General features: G+C 38.1%; 1 protein-coding gene across 2 annotated transcripts in view; it reads left to right on the top strand.

Annotated features, from left to right (window-relative positions):
* Window positions 1–13,133, top strand: part of LOC150105352 (uncharacterized) — a 33,106-nt gene extending 19,973 nt beyond the window's left edge. The window contains exons 4-5 of one of the 2 annotated variants that reach the window (XM_090394866.1): window positions 1,272–1,413; window positions 12,867–13,133. In XM_090394866.1, the coding sequence (XP_090250992.1) occupies window positions 1,272–1,413; window positions 12,867–13,122 (398 nt within the window). In that variant the 3' untranslated portion in view covers window positions 13,123–13,133. The remainder of the gene's footprint in view (window positions 1–1,271; window positions 1,414–12,866) is intronic. The other variant, XM_090394867.1, reaches the window with a different exon arrangement.
* Window positions 13,134–13,591: the final 458 nt, after the last annotated feature.

Below are 13,591 nucleotides of genomic sequence, written 5' to 3' on the forward strand. Positions count from 1 at the left end.
AGGAATATAATGAATCGTAGACTGTTGTGGGACAGACGTCCTTTGACCTCACCCGGCACTACAGTTCATGCCACAGATTTTCAATGGAATTGAGATGAGGGTTCTGTGGAAGCCAGTCAAGTGTGGTGACGATCATGTCCACAAATCACGCAGTTAAACATCAGAATGTTCATACCTCTCAGAGTTCAGTGTTTGTGGCACCACAAACAGAGGTCCAAAGCGAAATCAGGAAAAACAGAATTATACCATCACATAGCCACCACCGAATTTCATACTTGGGGCTTCACATCTGGCAAGAGACGTCACCGTCCATTTGCTCGGTAAAAGATGTAGCGTGATTCGTCGCTCCATAACACAATTTTCAAGCTTCCACGTCCAGCTGTACACACGCCTTGCACCACTGAAGAAGACATTGCATGTTGGTTGAGGTAATGAGGGATTTGCATATTAGGGTCCTACCTTGAAAACCCATGTTGTGAGCATGGATTCTGAATATTTTTGTGCAGATTCGTGTTCCAGTGGATGCCCGGAACTCCGCGTTCAATGTGTCGGCCGACGAATGGCAGTTTTTTTACTTATTATCCTTCGCAGCACCCTACGGTCACATTCGGTGAGTGTGGTGGGTCGTCCACTGTGGCTAGTGAAGGATCACCACACAGCACTTGTTGGCTCCCTGCGCTTCCATCTCAGTATGGTATCACTGATTATTGACCTGGGATGGTCCAATTTGTCAGCAATTTGCTGAACGGATAGACCTGCAATATGGCATTCTATCACAACGCCTCTTTCAAACTGCATCAGTTCCCTTCTCGCAGCAATTTTACCCAGGCAGAGTTGCACTAAATTGAGAGCATCATATTCCTCCACTTTGTACTGGTTACAAAGTGGAGGAATATGAAAAAAGCTAAACACTTGGCTTTTTTCATATTCCTCCCCCATGTAAAAAGCCAAGTGTTTGGCTTTTTACATGGGGGAGGTATCCCTTGACTTCTTTTTAAGCAGTTTATATATGCATGTAATGCCTTAATAATATCCCTTATTTGGCATAATTTCTTTGTAGTAAGGTTTTTCATTATGGATATCGGGCAATAGAATACAAGAAATTAACTGACCTCATATCTTCATTGCTATCATCTGTAATCCCAACCAAAACATAAATTTCTCCTACAAAACTTAACGCCTTTTTCATTCCATAAATACTTAATTTTATCTTCAAATAGTGAATTATCATTAAGAAAATATTAAAAGTTTAAATGTTTATTTTTATTCAGATTATCTCCGATATGCACCTTGTTTTAAAAACATTTCCAAAGACGAAACAAAATGTGCTGCTCAGTACAAAGAAATGGTGATGTTGAGCGAAATAGGCGATGATACTGAGGATTTGGATGATAGTCTTAGAAAAACCTGCTGGTAAGTAAAAAAAAACACCTAGCATTTTAAAAGATAATGTACTTTTTATTACGTGTAGACTCACAAATCTAATGACTTTGAGATTGACTGATTCAGTTTCATTTTTTAAAAAGAAATCCCTTGTTCCTTCACATTAATTAATCACAGAGTGTCAAATGACTGCAATTTTATATAAAACGAGAGAGCAAGTCAATTTATCAATTTATCTAAATTTCTCAGCTTAGATTTTTAGATTAATAATTAGGCATGCACCTTTTAGCAGTGTATATAAATTTGCAATTTTGTTACAAAATACTTCGCGTGCACCTTTTTTCGAAGTGGCTGCATTGGTGGTCTGTGTAACAGGGATGTCATTAGTTTGAAAATCAATTGTAGAACATCTGAATTCCGACTCAAACACAGGAGTTTTGGCAAATTGGCAACTTCTTTTGCAAGTGATTATAGATTCTGGTTCAGCCTATTCCATTTAAAAATATTATTATTATTTCGTGACACCTCCAAGGAGTCCAAAAACTCATCAAGGGAGGGAACCTACTCAACAACTCTCCATTACTAAATTCACCAACTACAGCGAACCACCACTACCATCATCATCTACACCAGCACCATAATACTGCCCACCACAACCACTAGTATTTTCTCTGTAAATTGCGTGTGTTCCGATGGCTGATTTGTCTGTATGCAGGACGAAAAAATCAAGTTTCTGGGAGATAAAAAAAAATCCTATTACCCCAGTATGAGATTGGCTAACTCACCTTCAATTGAAAAATTCCTATATAAAGATTCCTTTCGTCACAGCGAGAATCGAACTTAGGTTTTTTTCCAATGGAAGGGCGCGACATCGATTACTTGGGATATAAATAGCATTCAACTGAATTTCAGTAATTTAGTACATAAGTAACAATACCGAAAATTCTTTAAAGTAAAGTTGGAGCAAAAAATGTGTGTGTGTGTGTGTGTGTGTGTGTGTGTGTATATATACATATATATATATTATTAACAGACCTCCAAGGAGTCAAGAGACTCCTCGTTTGAAGTCGCACTCTCATATGCACAGCTTATCGTACCTCAATTTAAATGCATTCACTCTCCCTGCACTCACCACATTCTCAGGCAATGCATTCCAATCGCCAACCACTCTGCCTCACGACTGCGCCCTTATTAAACACTGCTTAATAAGGGCGCTCGTTCAGCCATATTGCGGTAGGCGGCGTCGCTATGCTAACAATTCGCTAACGGGAATTGTTAGCATAGCAAGTACGGAAAGAAATTTTTCAAAGCATAAACTGATTAAAAATTATTTGCGAACGGCAATGACCCAAGAAAGATTAATTGGTCTAATAACTATATCGATAGAGGTGGACATAGCTTATAATTTAAATTTAGAAGAGCTTACAAATAGTTTTATTGTGCGATTTCCCATTAGAACCAACATTTAATTAATATTATTATATAATCGTTCTGGGTTAATGTTTCTCTTGTAATAAAAACAAATATAGCAATTGAACATTTTCTTATAGTTTTGTTTTATAATCCATTAGGGGCTATATCAGTGGTGGCCGGTGAAAATTTTAAGTGGGGGTGCTACATAAAAAAATAATAAAATAAAAACTTTTTTTCCCTAATCAGTAACGAATTTATTAGTAAATAAATTTACATATTAAAAAATTGCTTTATTAAAAACACTTAATCCTCACCACGAACAAACACCAATAATAAATATTTCGTATCAATAGCAATGACAAGCGCAAGCAAACGGCGTTAGATCGCAATGCATTTGTTTCCTGTAACGATAATTGAAAAAATATAATTATTTTCATATTTTAAAGGGTGACACTCATCGTAGTTCAGCCTTGTATCTATAATAAATAAATAATTATGTTATTTTTACAAAATAAAATAAGATTTGTAAAAAATAGTTCACCACGCACACGCACCAATAATAAACGTTTCATATCTCTCAGAAATAACGCGCGCAATAATAAGATACACAGCCCAGATGGCAGTGTGTAATGACAAATGCAAACGAATATTGGCGTTACATTGCAGTGCATTTTTGGTTTCGTAATCTAAAGCGTTAATCGAACAATTCCAATTATTCACTATTCAATCAGTGTCGAAATATAAGCTGTAACCTTTAACATGTTGTGAGCATTGTTATTATTTATAAACACAAACAAATTTTTTTTTTTTTTTCATTTTTTCCTTGGGGGTGCTGCAGTGTCGTAGTGCTTATGTACGGGCCGCCACTGGCCAATATTTAATTGTTTGCCTCAGGGCGCAATCTGATCTGGCTACAGACTTGCATACAACTTCCAGGAATGGTTTCTTGTTTTTCCCCTGTCTCCAGATATTCTGTGAAAAATCTCATCCACACCAATCTGGTGGGTGTGGGTGTACACACATTATTCATGAGTTCAGTACAAAGCCAAATAAAAAAACATGGTGAAAGTTTACCGAGAGATTTTCAATGCTGCAACAGTAAAAAAGCTAAAGACAACACTGATTTTTATCGGAGGACTTGTTGATTTTCTTCATTGTCATTTAAGAGGTATGACTGCTTTATGCTAACTCCTAAACCATAAGATCCTAAACATTTTTGTACCTTAATTCATAAAACGCCAGTCCTGTCCACTATGGATAGGACAGGACTATAGTTATGCTATGAACAATGAACTTTTACTCAGAATATAAATTTAACTGCATCTAAACTGCGACATCAGTTCAAAACAAACTCTTATTATTTTCCAGCTCTTCAAACCTGCTCTCATTTCCAAACTGGTCTCTTAAGAGTGTGTAGTTATTATGCATATCATTGTGTGTGTGCAATAACTACACTTATTTTCTGGGAGAATTATTTGTTTGCATAAGATCAATCACCTATCCAGTACTAAACTAAACCTATGCTAAGGACTTGATTAGCTATGAAACACATCCTGGTACATTTTTAAGTAATAAATAAGGTGCAGGACACAGTGAGTCATCTGTCACCTAAGGACCTTGGCCAAGATCAATTTTACGTTGGTTTTTGAAACAAGAGCCCCCTTGGTTGGCTTAGACATGAAAATATCTTGCAGATGTTTCCATTAAAATTAAAAGTTCTTGCCTCATGAATATATGACTGTCCCTGTCAACTCTAGTATTAACAAAAATCCATTCAAAGGATGTTACAGTTGGAAGTATAGCATACATTGTTTTATTCAAACCTCCTCTATATGAAAATAATGTATAATTTTCATAGGTTTTGGTAAGCTTTTTCAAATAGTACCGGAAGTATCAGCCTGGGAGAATAAACATTTCATTATTAAAAGCAGAGGCAACTAGAGGACCTATTTCAGACTCATTTTTATATGCATGCTGATCCCATTCTTGAGATGATAGACCATGGTATACTAGCACTCTGAGGTGGTCCAACTTGCAAACATCCATGCCAGGGTGAAATTTGATCTCCATCACAGAATAGTGCAGATTATCCCTTTCCCTACATATCTGGGAGGTTCACAACATGCTCAAGTTTTGGCATTGTGTTGAGTAGTAAATGTATATCTAGGTTTAGGTGCTGGTTTACATTCATAAGAAAACTTAATAGAATAACTACAGCACAAAGAGAAATAATTAAACAGCAGATTTAATAATTTCAACCCTCTAAATTTAGTGAAAAATGCCCCCCCCCCACTTCGAAACATATTGATCTCTTGAATTTTGCTTTCTCTTGGAAGGACACCTTATAAAAACAGAAAGTACTTTTACAGAGGCTTTCTCCCCTCTTTTTCTATACAGAGTATAGAAAAAAAGAGAGGAGAAAAAAAGGGCAGTATCAAGATCATGTTTTTTGAAAAAAACATGATCTTGATACTGCCATTCTCATACCATCTATTTGATTAAGAAATATTGACGATGTGTCCTCTGTTTGGCTACATGGCTCAGACACATTGCATGCCTTCCTTCATCTGAATTCTATGTACCCCAGAATCCAGTTCACTATAGAAAACAGAAAAAAATAACAGCTTGCCTTTTTTTAAGGCATGTTTGCCCAATGGTACCCTTTCTTTCACAGTTCAATGAACCCATCCACCCAGGTCATACATAAACTTTTCCATTATCCTTCTTCTCAACAATATTTGTTATCAAATCCTTATCAGCAGAGCCTCCAACTTGTTTTCCACCCAAGCTTTCCTTACAGAACCCTAAATTCCTGGCCAAAAAGATCAAATTATCTGAACCCTTACACCTCCTTGCTTCCCTCTCAACATAAAGACTACAGTAATGTCATTACTATTCCTTATATCTGGAGAACTTTAAAAAAACATCCAGAAGTTTAAATAAATATAATCTCTGCACTGCCTTCAAGCCTAATTTGAAGCTGACTTCCCTTCTCTACTCACCTAAGGATCCACTTCTTCCCCTCTCTGTTCCAGATGTTTGCAAGATTCCTTGTGTTTGCAACTTAACCTATTATGGTCAGACAGGAAGATCTGTTAAAATCTGCCTAGATGAACCCAAAAAGACACATAATACCATAACTATGGTTGGTAAGGTCTAGCTGACCATACCTTGCATGGTCAGCTAGACCATGCAAGGTCAATCAGATAAAAGAAAACTTATTCTCTATCACAGTAAATTCAAACTTGAAAGACTTTCTAGAATCAGTAGCAAATTTTTTAAAAAAACAGCATAATCTTAATAAATATGATTGTGTTTAAACTTCCCAAGATTTGAGAAATTATAATTCTTGAGTATCCTGCCTAAGAACTAAGGCTAGCCAACAGCATACATAGAAGGCAACCCCTCATAAGACTTAGCCTTAATATTTTTTCTCGTGTGTTATTAGTTTTAACATTTTATTCCTGAAGATATCCAGGGCTGGTAAGTATGACAAGCTTAGGTGTGTGCTTGACTCAATGCCATGGCATGTAAAACTGCAAGGGCTGGATGTTGATAGTGCTTGGGAGGTGGTTAAGAACTGTTTGCAGGAGGCAATGGTTGACTGTATACCAAGAGTCCGAATAATAAATCAAGTAGGGGTTAAATGGATGAATAACACTATTAAGCTTGAGCTGCAAAAAAAGAAACAATTGTGGAGGGAATTTAAGGAGAAGGGTGACCATCAGGCGCAGGAACAGTATAAAGCTCAGGCCAGGATGGTAACAAGGGTGGTAAGAAAAGAAAAAGCAGATTACGAAAGGAAATTGGCCACGCAGGCTAAAGAGAATCCCAAACAGTTTTTTTCAATATATTGCAAGTAAAAGGAAAAATGCTCATGGTAGAACGATCTTAAAAAATGCTGAGGGTAGCGAGGTAACCGAATCAGTCGATATTGTGGAATTACTGAGCGAGCACTTTGCAAGAGTATATCATCCAGGTGGCGACTTTTCAGGAATGGAAGAACCAACAGCTTATACTGGAATTGTGATGAAAGAAGTAGAGGTAACTAGTCTATTACAGAACCTCAATGTCAATACATCTGTGGGATTGGATGGTATACCAGCTCGTGTCGTACGTGAAGCGGCCAAAGAATTGTCAGTGCCCTTGACCATTTTGTTTAATTTGAGCCTCAGGACTGGGTCAGTCCCAAGGGGTTGGAAAGAGGGGAAAATAGTTCCACTGCACAAAGGTGGTTCCAAGGCTGCTGTTGAAAATTACCGGCCAATCAGCATAACAGGAATCATTATCAAGGTCTTAGAGAAAATAGTCAAGAGGAAAATACAAGATTGGATAGAAGAAAATGGGATACTGTATCGGGGACAGCATGGTTTTGTGAAGGGTAGGTCATGCCTCAGTAACTTGCTCACGTATTATAACACTGACGGCTGAACTGGATAAGGGTAATGGGTTTACAGTGATTCTACTGGACCTTGCTAAGGCCTTTGACAGGATTCCACATGGAATTCTAATCAGTAAATTGCAGCATATGGGAATGGACATAGGGTTGGTGAGATGGATAGGAGGGTGGTTGACGGAGAGATATCAGAGAGTGGTTTACTCAGGAGTAGAGTCCACAAGATGGCCTGTGACTAGTGGTGTGCCACAAGGATCTGTTCTTGGACCACTGCTGTTTAATTTGTTCATAAATGATATAGGAAAGGATCTGAGAGGAACAGTTTATTTGTTTGCGGATGATGCGAAGTTGGGTAGGGCAATAGTGAATGCAGATGACAAAATTTTGCAGGATGATTTGGATAGATTGGAGGTCTGGGCTAAGGAGAATGGATGTCAATTTAATGTGGCAAAATGTAAGGTTATGCATTTTGGGGTGAAAAGATTGGCGGCAGTTTACTGCATTGGTGGAACCGTGCTCCGGGAAATTGATGAGGCACGAGATTTAGGAGTGTGTGGATAAGGAATTGAAATTTAGGGGACACATTGCAAAAGTGGCCAAATCAGCTCATCAAATCACTTGGTTGCTGAAGAATGCGTTGACAAGCAGGTTATTGTTCCTCTGTATCGAGCCTTGATAAGACCTCATCTCGACTACTGTGCTCAGATTTGGTCACCTAGGTTTCTTCTTGATGGGGAGGAGGTGGAGAGGATCCAGAGGCGAGTGACCAAGATGATAGCAGGTCTGTGGAATGAACCGTATGAGAACAGGTTGAGGATTTGTGGGTTGCAAAAATTGGTTGATAGGCGGAGGAGGGGAGATATGATTGAGACATTCAAATTACTGAAGGGTTTCTATAAAATTAATTCAAAAGATATTTTTGAGAACAAGGCTGGTTGTGGGAGGGCTAGGGGACATCCATGGAAACTGGGCAAAAGTGTGGTTAGTAAAGGTGTTAGAGCTGGGTTCTTTACTTTTAGAGTAGTGAATGAGTGGAATGCGCTCCCTGAGTCTGTGGTGGATGCTGCGACAGTGAATGAGTTTAAAGCGAGGTATGATAGATACTGTATGAATGTCGAATAGTTGTGATGAATATGATTTGGGGCCTCCCTCGATGAGTCTAATGACTCCCTGGAGTTGCCCGTAATAATAGTAATATTAGTGAGACATTTACATAGTAAGTTCCTCTACACTTACTAGATGCATAAAACAAAATAATAATAATAATAATTTACTCCAGCACAGGAGGGTGTCCCCCCCTCCAATCAGCTGTGATAAGATGTGTTTAGATGCAGAGTAGGAATGGCAATTCAAGTGCTTGGAAACAAACTCAATTCCAAAGAAATTTCACACAGTGGCACATAGAAAAGTAATCCCCCCCCACTCACACACAAAGTGACCATTATGCAAAGACAATATCAGGTTTCTAAGAGGATTTGGCTGTGACAGGCTACTGAGCCTAACTGAAGCATAGGAACTATGACCTATCCAGTAAAAACTAAATCACTGAACATTTTAGAATTACTGAGTGAGTGGTTCAAGACAATGCACAGTGATAAATGTTGTTTGTGTTACAACTCAAAAAATCATACTACATACAAGTATGAGTATATTGTGATCTCTGAGATGTGGTTGATGGAAGATTATATACTAACAGGAATATAAGTAGCATGGTACAGCATTTTTCAGCAGGATTGGAAGGGAAAATTTTGTTGTGGAGTACTGCTTATGATAAGTGATGACTTATGTCGTCTAAGAGTGGGGCTTTGGAAGGCAGTGACACTGATGATTTTGAAAGCATATGGTGTGAGGTAGAGGTGGGCAAGACAGGATATTTAGTGGGGTGTTTCTACAAGCCAAGGAGCACAGAGGGTTGGGAGCAGGAGATGTTTAGGCAGTTGAGCTTGGCAATTGCAAGAAGAATGATTGCTATGGGAGATTTTAACTACAGCAGCATAAGCTGGGAAGAGGAAAATGCATGTAGTAATAAGGGAAAATGCATGTAATGTTGGATTTTATAGAATTCTTGATGTCTTGAGGGACAGATGTCTTAAGCAACATGTACTAGAGGGAACAAGAGGTTCAAGAGTTTTGGATTTGGTCATAGCATCAGAAGAGCTGATAATAGCTGAGATGACATCTCTTTCCCCCAGTTGGAAAGTGACCATATATTTAATAGGAGTATTAAAGAAAAGGGAATGTATGTGGAATTATAAGGCAGGTGATTATAATAGTCTTAGATATCAACTTGGGGCAGTTCCATGGAGAGCAGAATTGGAAGGTCAGGATATCGTTAGTGTTGAGAAATTGTGAAAGAATATTTGTTGGCAGCAATAGTAAGCTGTATTCCATGAGTGAAGAAGCAGACACAATTTGGTATAAAGTGGATGACAAATAATATCAAACAGGAACTGCAGGTGAAAAAGAGATTGTGGAAGAGATATAAGGAGAGGTGTGGAGAGCAGATGCATGAAGAATATAGGACTCAGGCCAGGAGAGTGACTAGTATGGTGAGGAAGACAAAACTGGAATATGAGAAGAGATTGGCACTAAGATTAAAAGAAAATCCTAGGGAATTTTTTTGCTATGTGGCCAGTAGGAAGAGAAATGATTGTGGAAGAATGACATTGTGGGATAAAAATGGGAATAGAGTGACTGATGCAGAGGACATAGTGGAGTTGTTCAATGAACACATTATTGGAGTATTTCATCCTGGAGAAGTAGGTTTAATATTAGAGGGGATAGGGCATCTTTGGATTTTAGAAGTGCAAGAGGAGAGTGTGTTCCAAATACTGAGTACTGTGGATGTCAGTAAAGCTGTGGGACTGGATGGTATTTCACCATGGGTTTTGGGAGAATGTGCTAAAGAACTGACACCTCCATTGACTTGGCTTTTCAATGACAGTCTGGCTGTGGGAAAGGTATCCAAGAAATGGAAAGAAAGTAAGATAGTGCCATTTCATAAGGGCAGTAACAGACTGGAATTGTCTAATTATAGGCCAGTTTGTGTGTCATCAGTAGTTGTTAAGGTCTTGGAGAAATTAGTAAGGGACAATATACAACATTAGGCAGATTAGGGTAATGTTATCTTGAGAATCAACATGGATTTGTTAAGGGGTGCTCTTGCTTTAGTAATATGATAGCCTTTTATAATAAAGTGACAAGAGCAATTGATGAGGGAAAGGCATATATTGCCAATTTTTTGGATTTTGCAAAGACATTTGACAGGGTGCCGCATTATAAGCTGATATTTAAGCTGCAGCACAAGGGTTTAGATGTCGGGTTAGTCAACTAGATTCATGATTGGCTGTCTGATAGGTATCAGAGAGTTGTGTATGGTGGGGCAATATCAAGGAAGCAGAAGGTTACAAGTGGTGTTCCACAGGGCTCAGTACTGGACCCTGTATTGTTTAATCTGTATATCAGTGACATTGTTAATGGATTGCAAGGGGGTATTCAGTTGTTTGCAGATGATGTGAAGCTGGGAAGGGTTATTAGTAATAGTGCAGATGTGGCAGCCCTGAAAGAGGATTTGAATAAACTAGACAGATGGGCAAATGAATGGAGGCATCGGTTTAATGCGGCAAAATAAAGTCTTGAAGTTTGGGATACATCGATGGGAGGCTGCATACTCGATCAGAGGAGCTGTACTGGAGGAGGAAGTAGGGGAGATGAGATCGGGGTGTGATGATTGATAGAAAACTGAAATTCAGGGAGCATATTGCAAAGGTGATGAAGGTAACCCAGAGGATTGCTGCAATAATGAGAAGGATTCTGACCTGCAGAGATAAGAGTTATCATTCTGTTGTATAAGACTCTTATCAGACCACACTTGGACTATTGTTCTCAAATTTTGTCCCCAGGATTTGAAGGGGATAAATTAACTGACTGTGGAAAGGGTACAGAGGCGGATAACAAAGATGGTTTCAGGACTATACAATGTTAGTTATGAGGATCGGCTGAAGGAATATGGACTGCAGAGTTTGGTAGATAGAAGAAGGAAAGGTGATATGATTGAAATTTTAAACTGTTGAGAGGCAGTTACAGGATGGACACTGGGGAGTTCTTTTCCTTGGTGGAACATCAGGAAGGTGCGATGAGAAGGGACCATCCCTGGAGGTTGCAAAAAGAGGCTGTGAGAAGGAGGCAGGTGAGGGGTGATTTCTTTGCATTGAGGGTAGTTGAAATGTGGAATGCATTGCCTGATACAGTGGTGAGAGCAAGAACGATCAATGAGTTCAAGGAGTGGTATGATAGACTTTGTGTTTCCTAGGAAGGATCTCCCATGATGAGTCTCTTGACTCCATGGAGGCCTGAATAATAATAATAATATAAATTTGACTTTGTGTTATAATGAAGAAACTATTATTTATATGGGTACTCTATGGAGTCAAAAGACTCATCATGGGAAACACGCTATTCATTAACATAATACCTATCATACATCTGCTTAAGCCCATTCACTGTTGGGGCACTTACAACCACCTCTGACATCCCATTCCATTCATTCATTCACCACTCTCCATAAAAAGAACCTAGTCTGCACACTCTTAGAGAACTTCCAAGTGTTGTCTAAGATAACAAGACAACAACTTCCAAGACAGCTTCCCCTTGTTTTCCACCCATACTCCCCATGTATTGAAAATTTCTTCTCTGTCAACCTTATAGTATCTCTTTAGTAACTTACAAGTTTCTATCATATTTCCTCTCCTCTGCCTGTCAGCCCAACTCTGCAACTCACACACCCTCAATCCTTCATAGAGTTCCACAAACCTGTCACAAGTTTGGTCACTGATCTCTGAATCTTCTCAACAACCTCCCACTCCCCAAGAAAAGCAGTTGACCAAATCTGTGCACAGTAGTCAACATGTGGTTGAATCATAGCCTTATAAAGAGGAATAATAACCTCCCTGTCTTTGCTTGTTAATGTGCTCTTCAGCTCTCATGTAATCCTCTGAGCTATTTTTCCAACTCTTGAAATATGTCCTCTGAATTTCAAAATCTTTTAGTCACCATCACCCCCAGATCCCTAACTTCATCAACTAGTACCATCAATATCATACAAAGTGTATAATCTTTTCATCCTGAAGTGCATTATCCTCCTTTTTACAACACTGAGACAACCATTATCCTTTGCCCACCAACAATTTATTTAAGTCATTTTGTAAGATATCTAAATCACCTTTATCAATTATTGCCCTCCCTAGTTTTGCTTTATTGGCAAACAACTGAATGTCCCCCCCCCCTTCAAATCTTCTGCTATATCATTAATATACAAATTAAAGAGTGATGGTCCTAGTACTCAGCTCTGGGTACTCCACTAGTCACCCTCATTTGCCTTGATTCTACTCCACCATACCACCCTCTGATGTTTGTCTAAAGGAAGTAAGAGGAGTTAATGATTATGTCTTAAAGAAGTAAGAGAAGTTAATGAGCTATATATTTTTTAACTAAAGGGGAGAAACCATGCCCAAGTTCCATTCTTAAAACTCAGCAGTGACTACTTTTCAATTAATCACATATGTCATTAAAGAAAACTATTTTAAGAGCATAATCTCGTTAAATGTTTTTTTTTTTGTGTGTGTGTGTGTGTCCTGTAATGCAATTTTTATATCTGAATAAATTTTCATTTCAGCACTTTTGCTGAATTTGTCCAATGTAAATTTACCCATGTAGTGATTGACTGTGGCCACCATGCTGGAAAATTTCTGCATCGACACATGGAACGTATGTCTGGATCGCTCTTGACACAGCACTGTGCTGCCTATACATATGATCTTAAGGGTTGCCATACCTACTCCCTTGGATCAGTTTCTTACTGCATTTTTAGTGACAGTATGATGTCCCTGATGTCTGTAATCATCGTGGTTGTCAGCTGGATGACATATTGAATAACATATTACTGAAGCTGTAAAAATTATAAACATATCTTTTGTAAATACAACTGATTGTATATTTTGTATAATGGTAATTAAATTTCTTACCCTGAGCTATTACTATTTTAAAGTATATGGCAGTCTTGTATTTCATTAAACTTTAAATACATCAACATTTATGGCTGTAAAAAAAATAAACTTTTAGTTCCATTTAATAAATTCAAAATTCCATTTAATTATAATCACACAGTAAAGTGATCAGTAGTTGCAGTGACAAATGAGATAAGTATATGCAATTCCAGATGTTGAATGTCTTTAGTTGTGTTGGATATCATTAAGAATTGTCTTCATTAAATGATATTGGTATGAATTCCTATTTTTGACAAACTATAATTGAAACCTTTGTACAGAAATCAGTTTTTCTTTGTAAAACTGCATAACACCAGGAAAGAATGGATGGATCATATTTCTAAATAAAGAAATC

This window comes from Typopeltis vanoorti, chromosome 6, assembly GCF_054136105.1.
Source record: "Typopeltis vanoorti isolate ZY-2024b chromosome 6, IOZ_Tvanoo_1.0, whole genome shotgun sequence".
NCBI classification, from domain to species: Eukaryota; Metazoa; Arthropoda; class Arachnida; order Uropygi; family Thelyphonidae; genus Typopeltis; species Typopeltis vanoorti.